The sequence below is a fragment of the Rhinatrema bivittatum genome, chromosome 2 (genome assembly GCF_901001135.1).
Source record: "Rhinatrema bivittatum chromosome 2, aRhiBiv1.1, whole genome shotgun sequence".
In the NCBI taxonomy this organism is placed as follows: domain Eukaryota; kingdom Metazoa; phylum Chordata; class Amphibia; order Gymnophiona; family Rhinatrematidae; genus Rhinatrema; species Rhinatrema bivittatum.
Window position 1 is genome coordinate 238,651,325 of NC_042616.1, and position 14,472 is coordinate 238,665,796.

A 14,472-nucleotide genomic window follows, 5' to 3' on the forward strand; every position below is an offset into this window, starting at 1 on the left:
TGAGCTCTAGATAACCCTGCTCGAATGACCCTGTCACCAAAAGAACCAAAAGTCGACGACTGGACATCCAGACGATAGTGCCGAGCAAAGGTATGCAATGACTTCCAGGTGGCAGCTCTGCATAGCTCTTGAGGAGAAATGGAGTGACTCTCCACCCAGGATGCCGCCTGGGAGTGGAGAGAGTGGGCTCTGATGCCCAGCGGGGGTTGCTTCCCCGTGCCTATATACGCGGCCGCAATAGCTTCCTTCAGCCAGCAAGCAATCGTCGTCTTTGAGGCCTTGGACCCCTTTTTGGAACCGGACCAAAGGAAAAACAGGTGATCCGACAGATGAAACTCATTGGTGACCTCCAGGTAACGTATCAGGACATGTTTGATGTCGAGCTTGCGGAGATCTCGAGTCAACTTATGAGAAAGAAGGAAGTTCCATCATCTGATTCAGGTGAAAAGCAGAGACCACTTTGGGCAGGAACGAGGGCACCATGCACAAGGTGACCCCAGAGTCGGTGAGCCGTAGGTACAGTTCCCTGCAGGACAGCGCCTGTAGCTCGGAGACCTGGCGGGCTGAACAAATGGCTATGAGGAAAACCGCCTTAAGAGTGAGATCCTTGAGAGTAGCGGCACTTAGAGGCTCGAAGAGAGATCCACCCAGGATCCGGAGTACCAAATTGAGGCTCCATGAGGGACAAGGAGCTTGAAGTGGTGGCATCAAATGCTTTACACCCTTGAAGAACTGGATGACATCCGGGTGAGACGAAAGCAGAATTTCCTCCCTTCGGTGGATCAAGGACCCAAGGGCAGCCACCTGTACCCTCAGAGAGTTGTAGGCTAGACCCTTCTCCAGACCTGCTTGCAGGAAGGAGAGGATCTAAGGCACAGAGGCCATCCATGGATGAGCTGCGTGGGCAGTGCACCATGATTCAAAAACCTTCCACACACAGACATAAGCGACGGACGTGGACATCTTCCGAGCCTGAAGGAGGGTCGAGACCACGGCCTCCGGATAACCACGGTGACTTAGTCCGCGCCTTTAAAAAGGCAAGCCACAAGACAGAAGCGATCTGCCCTGTCAAAAAATACTGGCCCTTGGCGTAGGAGGTGCGATAGATGACCTAGGCGGAGGGGCCCGTCCACCACCAGGTTGAGCAGATCCGCCAACCATGGATGACGGGGCCACTCCGGAGCCACCAGAATCACCGGGCCCTGGTGAACCTCGATCCTTTGGAGGACCTTGCCCACGAGGGGCCACGGTGGGAACACGTAGAGGAGAAGGTGACGGGGCCACGGCAGAACTAGCGCATCCACACCCTCTGCGCCGCATTCTCTTCTGCGGCTGAAGAATCGAGGTGCCTTCGCGTTGTGAGCTGTCGCCATGAGGTCCAGGCGAGGGATCCCCAACGCCGAACGAGAAGCTGCATCGCCTCCTCGTAGAGCTCCCATTCCCCGGGGTCGAGACGTTGACGACTCAGGAAGTCCGCCTGAATGTTGGCCACTCCTGCGATGTGCGAGGCCACCAACTGGGAAAGGTGGAGTTCCGCCCACTCCATGAGCTTGTCCATTTCTAATGAGAAATTACGACTTCTCATGCTGCCCTGGTGATTTATGTACGCCACCGTGGCCACGTTGTCCGAGAGGATCCTGACCGCCCGATGGCGAACGAGGGGAAGAAAACTCTTCAGTGCTAGTCGGACCACTCTGGTCTCCAAGCGATTGATCGGCCAAGCCGCTTGAGACTTCGTCCCCTGTCCCTGCACGGACCTCGTCTGGCAGACTGCTCCCCAACCAGAGAGACTGGAATCTGTGGTGACTATTACCCATTCCGGTGTTACGAAATCTGTTAGAAATCTGCTAGGGAGTTAGCAATCTGTTAAGGTTCTCCGTGAGGAGTAGCAATCTGTTATATCTGTTAAGAAAGCTGGGCGTTAGATGGGAGGAGCAATCAGAATGAATGGCTCCTAAGAAGGAGGAGTCAGCTATCTTGTAGTGTCTCAGATTCTGTTATAGTCCGCTATGCTGGTAGTTAGCAATCTGTTAGGAATCTGAGATAGTAGTGGTGAATCCCTGGGCCGGTGGCAGATGACCATGCCCCTGGGAGGATATCCCGAGAGGGACCACCGGCTAGGCTTGAGTATGGAGACAGACACACATTAGTTCTTTTATTAAAAAGGTTTTGGAAACCACCAGAGGTGGCAGTAGTGAGCTGATATGCCTGGCAGGGCTGTAGTCCCTCAGGTACTGAAACCGCAATCCAGGATGGCTGAGCTGTTGAGAAACTGTAGAAAGTGAGTAGACAGGTATACTATGTTCATAGCCAGAACTGGATGACATATCTCACATAAGGTCTTTAGAAGGCTTAGCTGGAAAGGGTTAGGCCCTCGAGGAGCGAGTACCTGGTTCCAGGGAAAGCTCTGAGAGAGCGATGGTACCTCACAATTGTTTGTAGCAGCAGTAGCTTCCAGGCAGTAGAGAATCTTCAGAGTGTCCAGGAACATGGGCCCTCAAGAAGAGAGTACCGGTTCCTATGTGTAATCTGAAAGTAAAGAAAAGAACGAGGCCCCCAAGGAGCGGGTACCTCTGGTAAGTCCAAGGAAGTAGAATAGCTTGGAGGAAACATATCCAAATCCTCTCCTTGCTAACTCAGTTAGATAGTGAATTAGAGACCTTTAAATATTGGAAACGGATGACGTCATCTCAGGGGACCGCCCCTGAGGTTCGCGCCCTTGCTAGTACTCCAATCAGAGCATGCACACGTGTGTGCCCTAGGTCATTAGGCAATATGGCGGATCTGCAACATTGAGTCGGTCCGGGGACGCCGGAGGGAGACAGCGCGGCAGCCAGCCGTCCATCAGACCCGGAGGGAGTCGCCACAGAGGTAAAGAGGGCAGAGTGAGGGCGTCGAGCAGCGATGGATGCAACATCCGGAATGTCCAAGGGCATTCCCTGTGCCAAGTGGAGTGGGTCCAGCCACCAGAGTAGACCGTCCCTGGTGAGTCATGGGAGCGGAAGGATGGCCTGGAACTCCTGCGACACTGGTTTCCAGCGGGAGAGTAGTGCTCTCTGCAGCGGACGCATGTGCGCAAAGGCCCAGGTTACCAAATTGATAGTGGATGCCAATGATCCCAGTACCTGCAGATAATCCCAAGCTGTGGGCAAAGAGAGACCAGAGAAGCGCTGGACCTGCGCCGTTAGCGACTGGGCCCAATCCGGCCGCAGGAAGACCTTGCCCATCGCCATGTCGAACCGCTCTCCCAGGAAGTCTAACGACTGGGACGGAGTAAGACTGCTCTTGGTGTAGTTGATGATCCAACCGAGGGATTGGAGGAGTTGTACCACTCTGTTGACCACCTGATGTCCCTGGATCAAGGTTTTCACTCGAATGAGCCAGTCGTCCAAGTAAAGGTGAACAAGGATTCCCTCTCGGCGGAGAGCGGCCGCCACCACCACCATAACCTTCGTAAATGTTCGTGGGGCCATCGCCAGATCGAAAGGAAGGACATGGAATTGAAAATGCTGACCTAAGATCTAAGATCTTGAACCTGAGGAAGTGCTGATGCACTTTGAGGATAGGAATGTGAAGGTAAGCCTCCGTGAGGTCCAGAGAGGCCAGGAATTCTTCCCGATGGACTGCTGCAATCACCGAGCGCAGAGTCTCCATCCTGAAGTGAGGGACCTTGAGGGGCTTGTTCACAGACTTGAGATCCAGAATTGGGCGGAAAGTGCCCTCCTTTTTGGGGACCACAAAGTAGATTGAATAGTGGCCGCGAGCCGCTTCTGTGGTGGGCACTGGGGTAATTGCCCCGAGAGCAAGGAGCCAGTCGAGCATCTGGCGTACAATGAGCTGCTTTTGGAGTGACCCGCAGGGAGAGAAGAGGAACCTGTCTCTTGGGGGCCGAGCAAAATCCAATGCGTAGCCTTGTTTTAGAAAATCTAGGACCCACTCCTCGTAGAAGAGAGAAATCCGGAGGAGTGGGTCAGCCTGGCATCATTGAGAAGGCTTGGAGGACGTTCCATGGGCCATCCTGTCCTTGGCAGGTCTGTGCCCTCAAAAGGGACGGGACCAGGATTGTGAACGGGACAAGGGCGTCCGAGGTGTCTGTTGTCTCATGGTGCGGAAACGGCGTTGACTGCGGAACCGGCTTCTGGAGGCACTGAATGATCTAGTAGACCGCGGCTGATCCTCCGGGAACCTATGCACCGCATTCTCTCTGAGGACTTAATAATCTGGTCCAGATCTTCCCCAAACAAGAATTTTCCTTTAAAAGGGAGGGATCCCAGCCGAGTCTTGGAGGAGGAGTCTGCCGACCAGTTGCGGAGCCAAAGGAGGCGTCGGGCCGAAACCGCTGCAACCATCGACCCGGCCAAGACTCGTAGGAGATCATAGAGGGCATCCGCCCCGTAGGCAATTACGGCCTCCAACCTGTCTGCCTGACGTGTCTCCTCTGGTGGTAGGTCCTGAGAAGTGAGGAGCTGCTGCACTCACCGAAGGCCCGCTCTTTGTGCCAGCGAGCTACAGATAGCCGTCCGAACACCCAGTGCCGAAACCTCAAACACTCTCTTGAGATAAATCTCTAGCTTCCTATCTTGAAGATCTCGCAGCACTGTGCCCCCTGTAACCAGAATGGTGGTGCGTTTGGTGACCGCCGAGACGGCGGAGTCGACCGTCTGGACTTTGAGCAGCTCGAGGAAATCCTCAGGGAGAGGATATAGCTTCTCCATAGCTCTGCTGACCTTGAGGGAGGCTTCGGGTGAATCCCATTCCCTAGGTAACAACTGGAGGAATGTGGGATGAGTAGGAAAAGCCCTCGATGGCGGGCGAAGCCCCGCCAACACGGGGTCCCCCTTCTTCCCCAGGGGAGCGGGGCCAGGTGGGTCCAGAGGAGCCTCAATGTCCAGTTCTTGCAGGATATTCGGAATCAAGGTTTCCAGCTCGTCCGTCTGGAAAATGCGCAACACCCTAGGGTCATCTCCTTCCATCTGGGCAGCAAGATGTGGATCATCCAGGGCAGGGTCTGGAACCAGATCTGCCCCCTCCGCAGGGGGAAGCACCAGACGCAGCCTGGCTGGCCCCTGAGGGACGCCCGCAGCCCCCCCCCGGAGCGTCTACTCCCTGGGGGGTTCCTCCAGGAGGAGGGTCCGTTGTCCGTGCCACTTTGGGAGAGGGGGGGTCCAGGGGTGGGATCCAGCGATTGAGACATCCTGGCTAAGTAGGCATTGTGCATAAGTAACACAAAATCTGTGGAAAATGAAGGTGGACCGGTGGGGGGGGGGGGGGGGGCTGATTGAAGAATCCCCCAAAGGTAAAACCGGATCCAGAGGTAGCACCGGGGCAATGATCGGCGGTAAAAGACAGAAAGTAGCAAAGTAGCCTCTGTTTCCTCCTCAGAGGTAAATGGGTCCATCGGCTCCTGATCTAAAATGGCCGCCGTTCCCGCGCTCAGCGGGATCGGGGCCTGACACTGCCTGAAGGGACGCGCCTGAACGCGCGAAGCTGAACCTCCCCATCAGGGAGGCAACTCGTGCAGATCCCCTCTCGGGACAGCCTGGACCCAGGCTGCCCGCACGCTGCATATGTTGACGCTCTAGGCATGCCTGAGGGGAGGAGGGGACCATGGGGGAAGAAGCAGGCAGTGCCACGATGAGCAGGGAACACTTCCGCTCCAAAAACCCCACCGACCCTAGGATCTTCACCGGGCCCGCCGAGGAATATGACTTCTCAGTGGGCAGCAGCCCCGGGGAATGTGCGTCTCGGGGATGCGGGTCGGGACGCGGCGGGGGGGGGAGGGGGGGAGAGAGGTTGGAACCTCCAACATGCACCCCCAGTGGCTGGACCGGCGAAAACGAATCCTGACAGGAAAGAAATGAAACAACTTACCCCGGCCAGCTACACGAGAGAGGCAGAGACCAAAGACAGCAGACAGCGTGAGAAAGAAACAGGTCTGTCTGCAAGTGTAAAATGGAAAACCAGATTTTTTTTTTTTTTTTTTTAATGAACTAAAGAAACCTGATCCCTGTACAACACTGCAAAGGAGAAGGAAAAGATAAGAAACACTGCTCATATCTGCTGGAGTCAGAAAGATACTGAAGAGGGATAGTGGGTTTGCTGGCTTATATGATAGCACTCTCGGACGTTTTTGTCTGACTCCAGCTGCTGGACGGGGGACATAACCCACTGTCTGGACTAATCCGGGTACGTACAGGGAACAATTGGCTCTGGGGCCCAAGGGTAGTAACACATACCAAAAAAACTCAGATCACACTCAAGCTGTGCTCCAAAACAGAAAGAAGGAATTTACAGTAAAGTTAAAAAAAATCCAAGTCCAATAAAGACAGAGAAAATATAGTAAATAGTCCTGACTGCACAGAAAGAGTAATCCCACTTTTTTTCTATTTAACAGAAACTCACAATAGTTACTCACTTGTTCTCTCAGGATGCTTGAATTTCCCATCCTAAAAGAGTTTCAACCTTCTAGGCTCCCACCTTTGCTTCTTCCAGACCTAAGATGAAACAAACTGAAGGCTCTTCCATCCAAACTCAATCTTCGAACTGCGAATGGCCCTCAGCAAATCCTAGGAAAACTCCTGCTACTTCCCCAGCCAGATCCAACTCTGAGAGCTCTTAAACCTTGAAGTCTTCAAGGCCAACTCCCGCAAGACTGAAATCCTCAGCCTCAGAGCAACTTTCACTTCAACTCAACTCTAGACCCCAGCAAACTCCTCCTGGTGCTTACGGAAGTATCTTAAATATATTTCTCCAAAAACTCATCCCCTTTAGGGGAAGGCAATCCCACATCACTCAACACCACTCAACACTAGATACACATCTATCAGAAACTCTCCTTACTAAAAACTTCTCCATTACATGCATAGCCCATAATCCAATGGCCGAACAGAGGATATAAATGTTTCATCATAGGGAGGTTAAATGACTTGATCATTGTCACTTGATCAAGCTTTCTGCTCCAATCTCTATGCTATGCCACTAGTCATTAAATAAGATTGACAACCGAATTGTGTAAAAGGCAGAACTAAAGCCCAGCATAGGCTATTGTATGATCACTAGGCAACCCAAGTCTATCAGATCTTTTGGAACACTCCTTTGCTGCTCTCTTCCACGCCTGCTGCCTTCGCCAGGTCTCCCACCTTGGAAATTGGAGCCATGGGCCAAAGATTAGTGAATGTGTATTACGTGGCTATCCGTCCTCCAAGTTTTGGCACACTTTTTCTTAAGGTGGGGGAAGGGAAATGACATGTGCTGTAACTTTTTCAATCTTTCTTCTTCAAATCCCCTCAGTTTTCCCTAAAGTCAACAATGCAAGACTGAGTCTTATTACTACTGCTTATCGAGCGTTACTCAGCATATGCAGCGCTGTATAAAAACACATAAGACACAGTCTCTGCTACATATAACTTGAAATCCAATCAAGACAAATATACAGGACAAAAAGATGTTGAGAATGTCATTTATTAAGAACATTTTTTAAATCAAGAAGGCTGTGAGCAGGATAATCAGTGGCTAAGATTTAAAAGTGGCCTCAGAAAGATGTTTTTTTGACTGGATTAGAATAAAAAAAAGAGAGGGAGCATAACACACCAACTCAGGAACTCTACTCCAAGCATAGGGCCGGATTTTAAGATGTATGTGCAGGCATACATTTGTGCGATCAACCCGGCACGCACAAATGTACGCCCGATTTTATAACATGCGCCCAGCCGTGCACATGTTATAAAATCCGTGCACCGAGCCCTTGGGGAGCCCCGATGGCTTTTCTTGTTCCCTCTGAGGTTGCTCCGAAATTGAAGCGGCCTCCGAGGGAACTTTCCTTCTCCCCCCCCCCCCCCCCACCTTCCCCTCCCTTCCCCTACCTAACCCACCCCCCAGCCCTATCTAAATCCCCCCCTTCACCTTTGTTTAATAATTTGCGCCTGCCTCTGGGCAGGCGTAGGTTGTACACACTGGTTGACGGCTGGCCCGCGATCCCCTGGCACAGCTGCTGTACCGGAGGCCTCTGTCCCACCCCCGCCCCGCCCCTTTCACAAAGCCACGGGACATACGCGCGTCCCAGGGCTTGCGCCCGTAACCCTTTGAAAATCTGGCCCATAGAATACAGCAAGGTGGAAAGCCCAGCGGGCAGCAGAAGAGAAAAGCTAAGAAAAGGAGTGACTTGCCCACTGAATGGAGCTCATGAGGAAGGATGTAGGGAATGTAAGAGAGGAGAGGTAGTAAAGAGGTGCAGAGTGAAGGCTCTTGTGGGTAGGAAGAGCTTGAACTGTATGTAGAAATAGGGAGACAATGTAATGAGAAGAGGGCTTATAGGTGTGTGGTGACTTTGGCAAAGGAGAAATCATGCAACTGTGAGGGGCAGGATGCAATAGTCTAAGCAGGAAATGATGAGAGAGTAGATAAGGTTTCTGGTAGTGTATTCCGAAAGGAAAGGTTGGATTTTGGTGACATTATAGAGACAAATTCATTTTAGCAGTGTTTTTGATATGTGTACAGAAGGAGAGAGGGTGTTATGCTGAGCTCTGGTCCGGTGTCATGAACACCACCCAGAAGGGTGGCTCCAGGTGGAGAGAGACAGGGATGGCTGGAAACAGTGTCAAATTCCAGGCTGGGTCAGGGCAGGCGGCAGGCAACAGTGTCAGAGTCCAAGCTGGGTCAGGGCAGGCGGCAGGCAACAGTGTCAGAGTCCAGGCTGGGTCAGGGTACCTAGTAGTAAGGCAAAGAGCCCGAATGCCACACACACGCATGGCAGAGCAGAGGGCCCGTAGGCCACAGACGCACACAGTAGGACAGCGGACCCGAAGGCCTCACTCACACGGCAGGGCTGAGGGCCCGAAGGCCTCACTCACACGGCAGGGCAGAGGGCCCGAAGGCCACACACATACGGCAGGGCTGGGAGCCCGAAGACCACACACAGCGCAAGACAAGGCAAAACAGGGTAGAAGGCCTGAAGACCACACACAGCGCAAGGCAAGGCAAGGCAAAGCAGGGTAGAAGGCCCGAAGGCCATACACAGCGCAAGGCAAGGCAAAGCAGGGTAGAAGGCCCGAAGACCACACACAGTGCAAGGCAAGGAAAAGCAGGGTAGAAGGCCCGAAGGCCACACCCAGCGCAAGGCAAGGCAAAGCAGGGTCCAAAGACCACACGCACAGCAAAGCAAGGAAGGCTAGAGCAGGGAGCCCAGGCGAGCTTGATGCCGAAGCGCCGAGGGAACTGCCAGGCAGGGTTATAAGGGGAAGTCCAGAACATAGAGAGAACAAGGAAGATGGACCAGCCCAGTCAGGAAAGCCTGCTCTTGAAGGACCCTTGGTGGTGAGGCGGTTGCACAGCAGCCATAGCCGTAACAGAGGGAAGTAGAAGATGACCTCAAAGTTACAGGGTCTTCTGAATTAGATACACATAAACCTTGGTTTTAGATTAATACAATAGTTTCCCAGTGATTTTTTTTAAGTCAGTGAATAAACAGAACAAGCTTACCTAGTATCATATTAGAGGCAGGTACTTGGACTTGTTCAAAATGCACTTCAAAATGTCCACCATGGGGAGCATCTAGAAAGTAATTAATATACTGGAATCTGAGAAAAAACCGCATGTCTATACAAAATGAGTTTGTTTATATCATTGGAAAATTTTCTACAGTGGAATCTTATTTTATAAATACCTTTCACTTTGCAGTTGTTAGAGCCAAGTGTCAATCATTAAAATATGGAAGTTTCCTGTGGTGGCTATAATTGTCTAATAAGACTTTGGTCAAAAACATGTGATATGTTCACTTGTATAACCATGACAGAATCTATTCTGTCTGAGCTCTGTCAGTTCTAAGAGACATAGTTCAAAACAAGTGCTAGATGCAAAAGTCTTTGAAATATGAATATTTGGGAGAGGGACAATCTTATTGGGATCCATATTTAGCAGCTATCTGGCTGAGCAAGTTAACTGGATAAATTTATCTGGCTAAGCTGGCTGAGATATTCAGTGACGTGGCTGTGCTGCTAAATATACTTGGCTATCTAACAGTTAGCCGGTCTAACTTATCCGTCTAAATTAACCTTATAAGGTTGAATGTCATCACTTATCCGGCTAAGGCCTACATTCATCAAAATGCTATAAAGCAGAAATATGGCATGTTAGCGTCCGTGATAAAAAAAATGGGTTTAGTTAGGGAAATTTCTGATCTACCACATTACTTAGGTAAGTTGCCATACTGGGTCAGACCAAAGATCCATCAAGTCTAGTACCCTGTTTTCAACAATGGTCAATCCAGGTCACAACTACCTGACAGGACCCCCAAGGGGTAGATAAATTCCAAATTGCTTATCCCAGGGATAAGCAGTGGATTTCTACAACTCCACCTTAATAACAGTTTATGGACTTCTCCTCCAGGAAACTTGGGCAACCTTTTTTAAACGTAGCTACATTAATAGCTTTCACCAAATCCTCTTGCAATGAATTCCAGAGCTTAATTATACATTGAGTAAAAAAATATTTTCTCTTATTAGTTTTAAACGCACAACTTAATAACTTCATTGTGTGTCCCCTGGTCTTTGTACTTTTTGAAAGCATAAACAACCGATTCATGTTTACTCGTTCCACACCACTCATTATTTTATAGACCTTTATCATATTTCTCCTCAGCCGTATCTTCTCCAAGTTGAAGACTCCTAACCTCTTTAGCCTTTTCTTACAGGGGAATCGATCCATTCCCTTTATTATTTAATTGCCCTTCTCTGTACCTTTTCAAATTCTACCATATTTCTTTTGAGATGTGGTGACCAGAACTGCACACAATACTTAAATTGAGGTTGCACCATGAAGTTATACAGAGGCATTATAATATTCTCTGTTTTATTCTCCATTCCTTTTCTTTCCTAATAATTGCTATTTGCTTTCTTGGCTACTGCTGCACACTGAGCAGAAGATTTCAACATATCAACGATGATGTCTCGATTCTTTTCCTGAATGGTAACTCTTAATGTGGAACCCTGTATTGGGTAGCTATAATTTGGGTAACTCTTCCCTAAGTGTGTCATTTTCACTTGTCCACATTAAATTTCATTTTCCATTCGCATGCCCGGTGTTCCAGTTGTGCATGGCCCTCCTGCAATTTCTCACATTCTTCTTGTGATTTAACAATTTTGAATAATTTTGTGTTATGGGCAAATTTGATCACCTCACTCTTGCTTCCCATTTCCAGGCCATTTATAAATATTTTAAAAAGCAGTGGTCCCAGAACAGATCCCTGGGGCACTCCACTATTCACTTTTCTCCTTTGGGAAAATTTACCATTTAGCCCTACTTTCTATTTTCTTTTAAAAGTTCTCAGTTCACAATAGGACGCTGCCCTCTATTCCATGACTTTTTATACAAAAACATCTCTCATGAGGGATTTTGTCAAATGCTTTCTGGAAATCCAGATACTCTATATCAACTGGCTCACTTTTTACATGTTTATTTATGCCTTCAAAAAAAAAAAGTAAGAGATTGGTGAGGCAAGACTTCCCTTGCTAAATCCATGTTGGCTTCATTCCATTAAACTATACTTATCTAATGTTCAGTAATTTTGGGTTTTTTTTAATAGTTTCTACCATTTTGTCTGGTTTAGACACAAGTCTGTAATTTCCTGGATCAACCCTGGATTCCTTTTTAAAAATTGGCCTTACATTGGCAACCCTCCAGGTACCATGGGTGATTTTAATGATAATTTACAAATTACCAATAACAGATCCTCAAATTTTTCAGTTCTTTCAGCACTCTGGGATGTATACCATCTGCTCCAGGTGATTTACCACACTTTAGTTTGTCAATTTGCCCTATTACTTCTTCCGGGTACACTGAGATTTGTTTTATTTCCTCTGAATCATTACCTTTGAATATAATTTCTGGCATAGGTCTTACTCTTACATCTTTCTCGGTGAAGACCAAAGCAAAAAATTAATTTAGTCTCTCATCACTACGTGCCCCTTTTACCCCCGATCAGCCAATGACCCAACTAACTCCCTCTCAGGGTTTTACTTTGAATATACCTGAAAACTGTTTTATTATGAATTTTTACTTCCATGGCAAACTTCTTTTCAAATTCTCTCTTTCCCTTTATCAGCAATGTACCGTTTATTCTGTTTCTTCAAGATGTTCTTTTAACTATTATAGCCTCTCTCACTTCACCTTTTAACCTTGCTGATAGTCGTTTAGCCTTACTTCTGCCTTTTCTAATGCATGGAATACATCTGATCTGGGCTTCCAAGATAGTATTTTTAAATAAGGTCCATGCCGGATGTAAACTCTTATTTGCAGCTGATCTTTTCAGTTTTTTCCTAACCATTTTCCTCATTTTATCACAGTCACCCTTTTGAAAATTAAGTGTTGTCACAGTTGGTTTCTTTAGTGTCTTCCCTCCAGTTATTAAATCAGATTTGCTCATGTTGTGACCATTATTGCCAAGTGGTTCCAACAATGTTACCTCTCGCACCAAATCCTGTGTTCTACTAAAGACCAGGTCTAAAATAATTTCCCCTATTGTTGGTTCTTGTACCAGCTGCTCCATGAAGCAGTCATTTATTTCATCTAGGAACTTTACCTCTCCAGCATGTGCTGATGTGACATTCACATAGTCAATACTGGGGTAAATGAAATAATCCATTATTACTGTGCTGCTGATTTTGTTAGCTTCCCTAATTTCTTTTAGCATTTCATTGCTGGTTTGTTCATTTGGGTCAGGTGGATGGCATTACATCCCCACTGCTATTTTATTCCCCTTTTCACCTGGAATTTTTATCCATAAAGATTCTACATTGTATTTCTTTTCATGCAGAACTCAATGATCTCTTTAACATATAGTGCCACCCCTCCCCCAATTTTATCCATCCTATCATTTCAATATAATTTGTACCCTGGTATCACAGTGTCCCTTTGGTTATCTTCCTCCTGCCAGGTTTCTGAGACGCCAATTATATCTATTTCTTCATTCAGTGCTATACAACCTAACTCTCCAATCTTATTTTTTTTAGACTGCTAGCATTTGTATACAGTCATTTCAAAGTATGGTTTTTGTTTGTATTAACAATCTGCTTATTAGCTGACAGGGGTAATTTGGAATCTCTCTGCTCTGTCTACTCTTTACTTAAAGGCACCTGGTCCACTTTAGCAGTTACTGCAATCTCTCTACTGGGATTCCCTAACTTCCCTGTTCTGTTAGTATCCTTCAAGGATACATCATTCTGAGGAGAATTGGATAATTCTTATATTTAAAAGGAAGCTGATACTGATGTCTACGGATAATAATGAGACTAACAGAGCGAGTGTCCTGTCTGGATGTCACATGAGGAAGAATTTGAAATATGCTGTCATGCAATCTACAGCTGGTATATATGGATCTACCCCATTGTATTTAGCACCACGTTTCAGAGGATGGTTTAGTATGATTTAATAACATGATTTTTAACATTTCAGCTAATAAAAGACGCAAATACTGTGCAGTAGAATTATCTTGGCACCTTATTCTTACCATCATATCCAAAAACTTTCAGTGGTCTTATAATTTTCACTCCTGGTGTCTCAAAAGGCACAAGGATCATGCTGTGCTGTTTGTATCTGGTGAAAAGAAATGTAACACACTATGATGAATATCAAAAGCTGAATTTTATCTGTAGATGGCTATATGCATTCAACCAAGTAAGTAACACAAACTTTAAAATGTGTATGAACCCAAATATACATTTAGTATTACAAATTGAAAGATAAAGGAACATGGCACAAAGCCTATAATTAATTTAAAATAACCCTGAGATTTACTAAAATATATTTATCTAAATTATCGAAAACTCCATCTACAAATATATGTTAAAAGTTCCATGGAAAAATTAGATCATACTTTGCCTGGGGCTTCAGACAGTCATGTCTTACGCTGCCTAATAGCCCTGACTCCTGTTTCTGCAGATATTACAAGGTAAGCCCTCTGGGTTCTGCTTCCCTGAGACTGTGATGTAACCTGTTTGCCAGCATAGAGGGTGCACTTGTGAGCTGCCCTCTGGTGGAGATAGGACTCAAACTCTTCAGAGAGCAACCACGATGGCAGAGGGTGAGTTAAACTGGTTTAATTAACTTTAGCTGGGATAATTAGGTGGCATTGTGTATTGAGAAGTGCAGATTGACTCAGAGTTATGCAGGAATATTTGTTTAATGTTGTGACAGTTCTTTGCTCTGTAAAATTAGAATCTTAAAACAAAACTATATCTATTATACAATTCCTTGTATACTTAAGCTACTATAATAAACTTGTTAACTATCTCAAAAAATGTGTTAAGCTTCTGCAACCTTAAACTACTGAACTGGGTTAGCAAGTTATCTATTAATATCAAATCTATCACTGTAGCCACTCTCCTACAGTGCGGATACAATACTGGCTAAGGCCAACACTGAATCCGTTTTCAAGCTATTGCTGATGCACCCTGTTTTTGACTGTTGGGTTTTGCATTA

At 47.2% G+C, this 14,472-nt stretch overlaps 1 protein-coding gene across 2 annotated transcripts in view; it reads right to left on the reverse strand.

Moving 5' to 3' along the window:
• Positions 1–14,472, reverse strand: part of ACAD11 (acyl-CoA dehydrogenase family member 11) — a 289,500-nt gene that overhangs the window by 85,014 nt on the left and 190,014 nt on the right. For both annotated transcript variants that reach the window (XM_029589309.1, XM_029589308.1), the window contains 2 exons: positions 13,502–13,587; positions 9,478–9,549 (listed from right to left, as the gene is read on the reverse strand). In XM_029589309.1, coding sequence (XP_029445169.1) covers positions 9,478–9,549; positions 13,502–13,587 — 158 coding nt within the window. The remainder of the gene's footprint in view (positions 1–9,477; positions 9,550–13,501; positions 13,588–14,472) is intronic.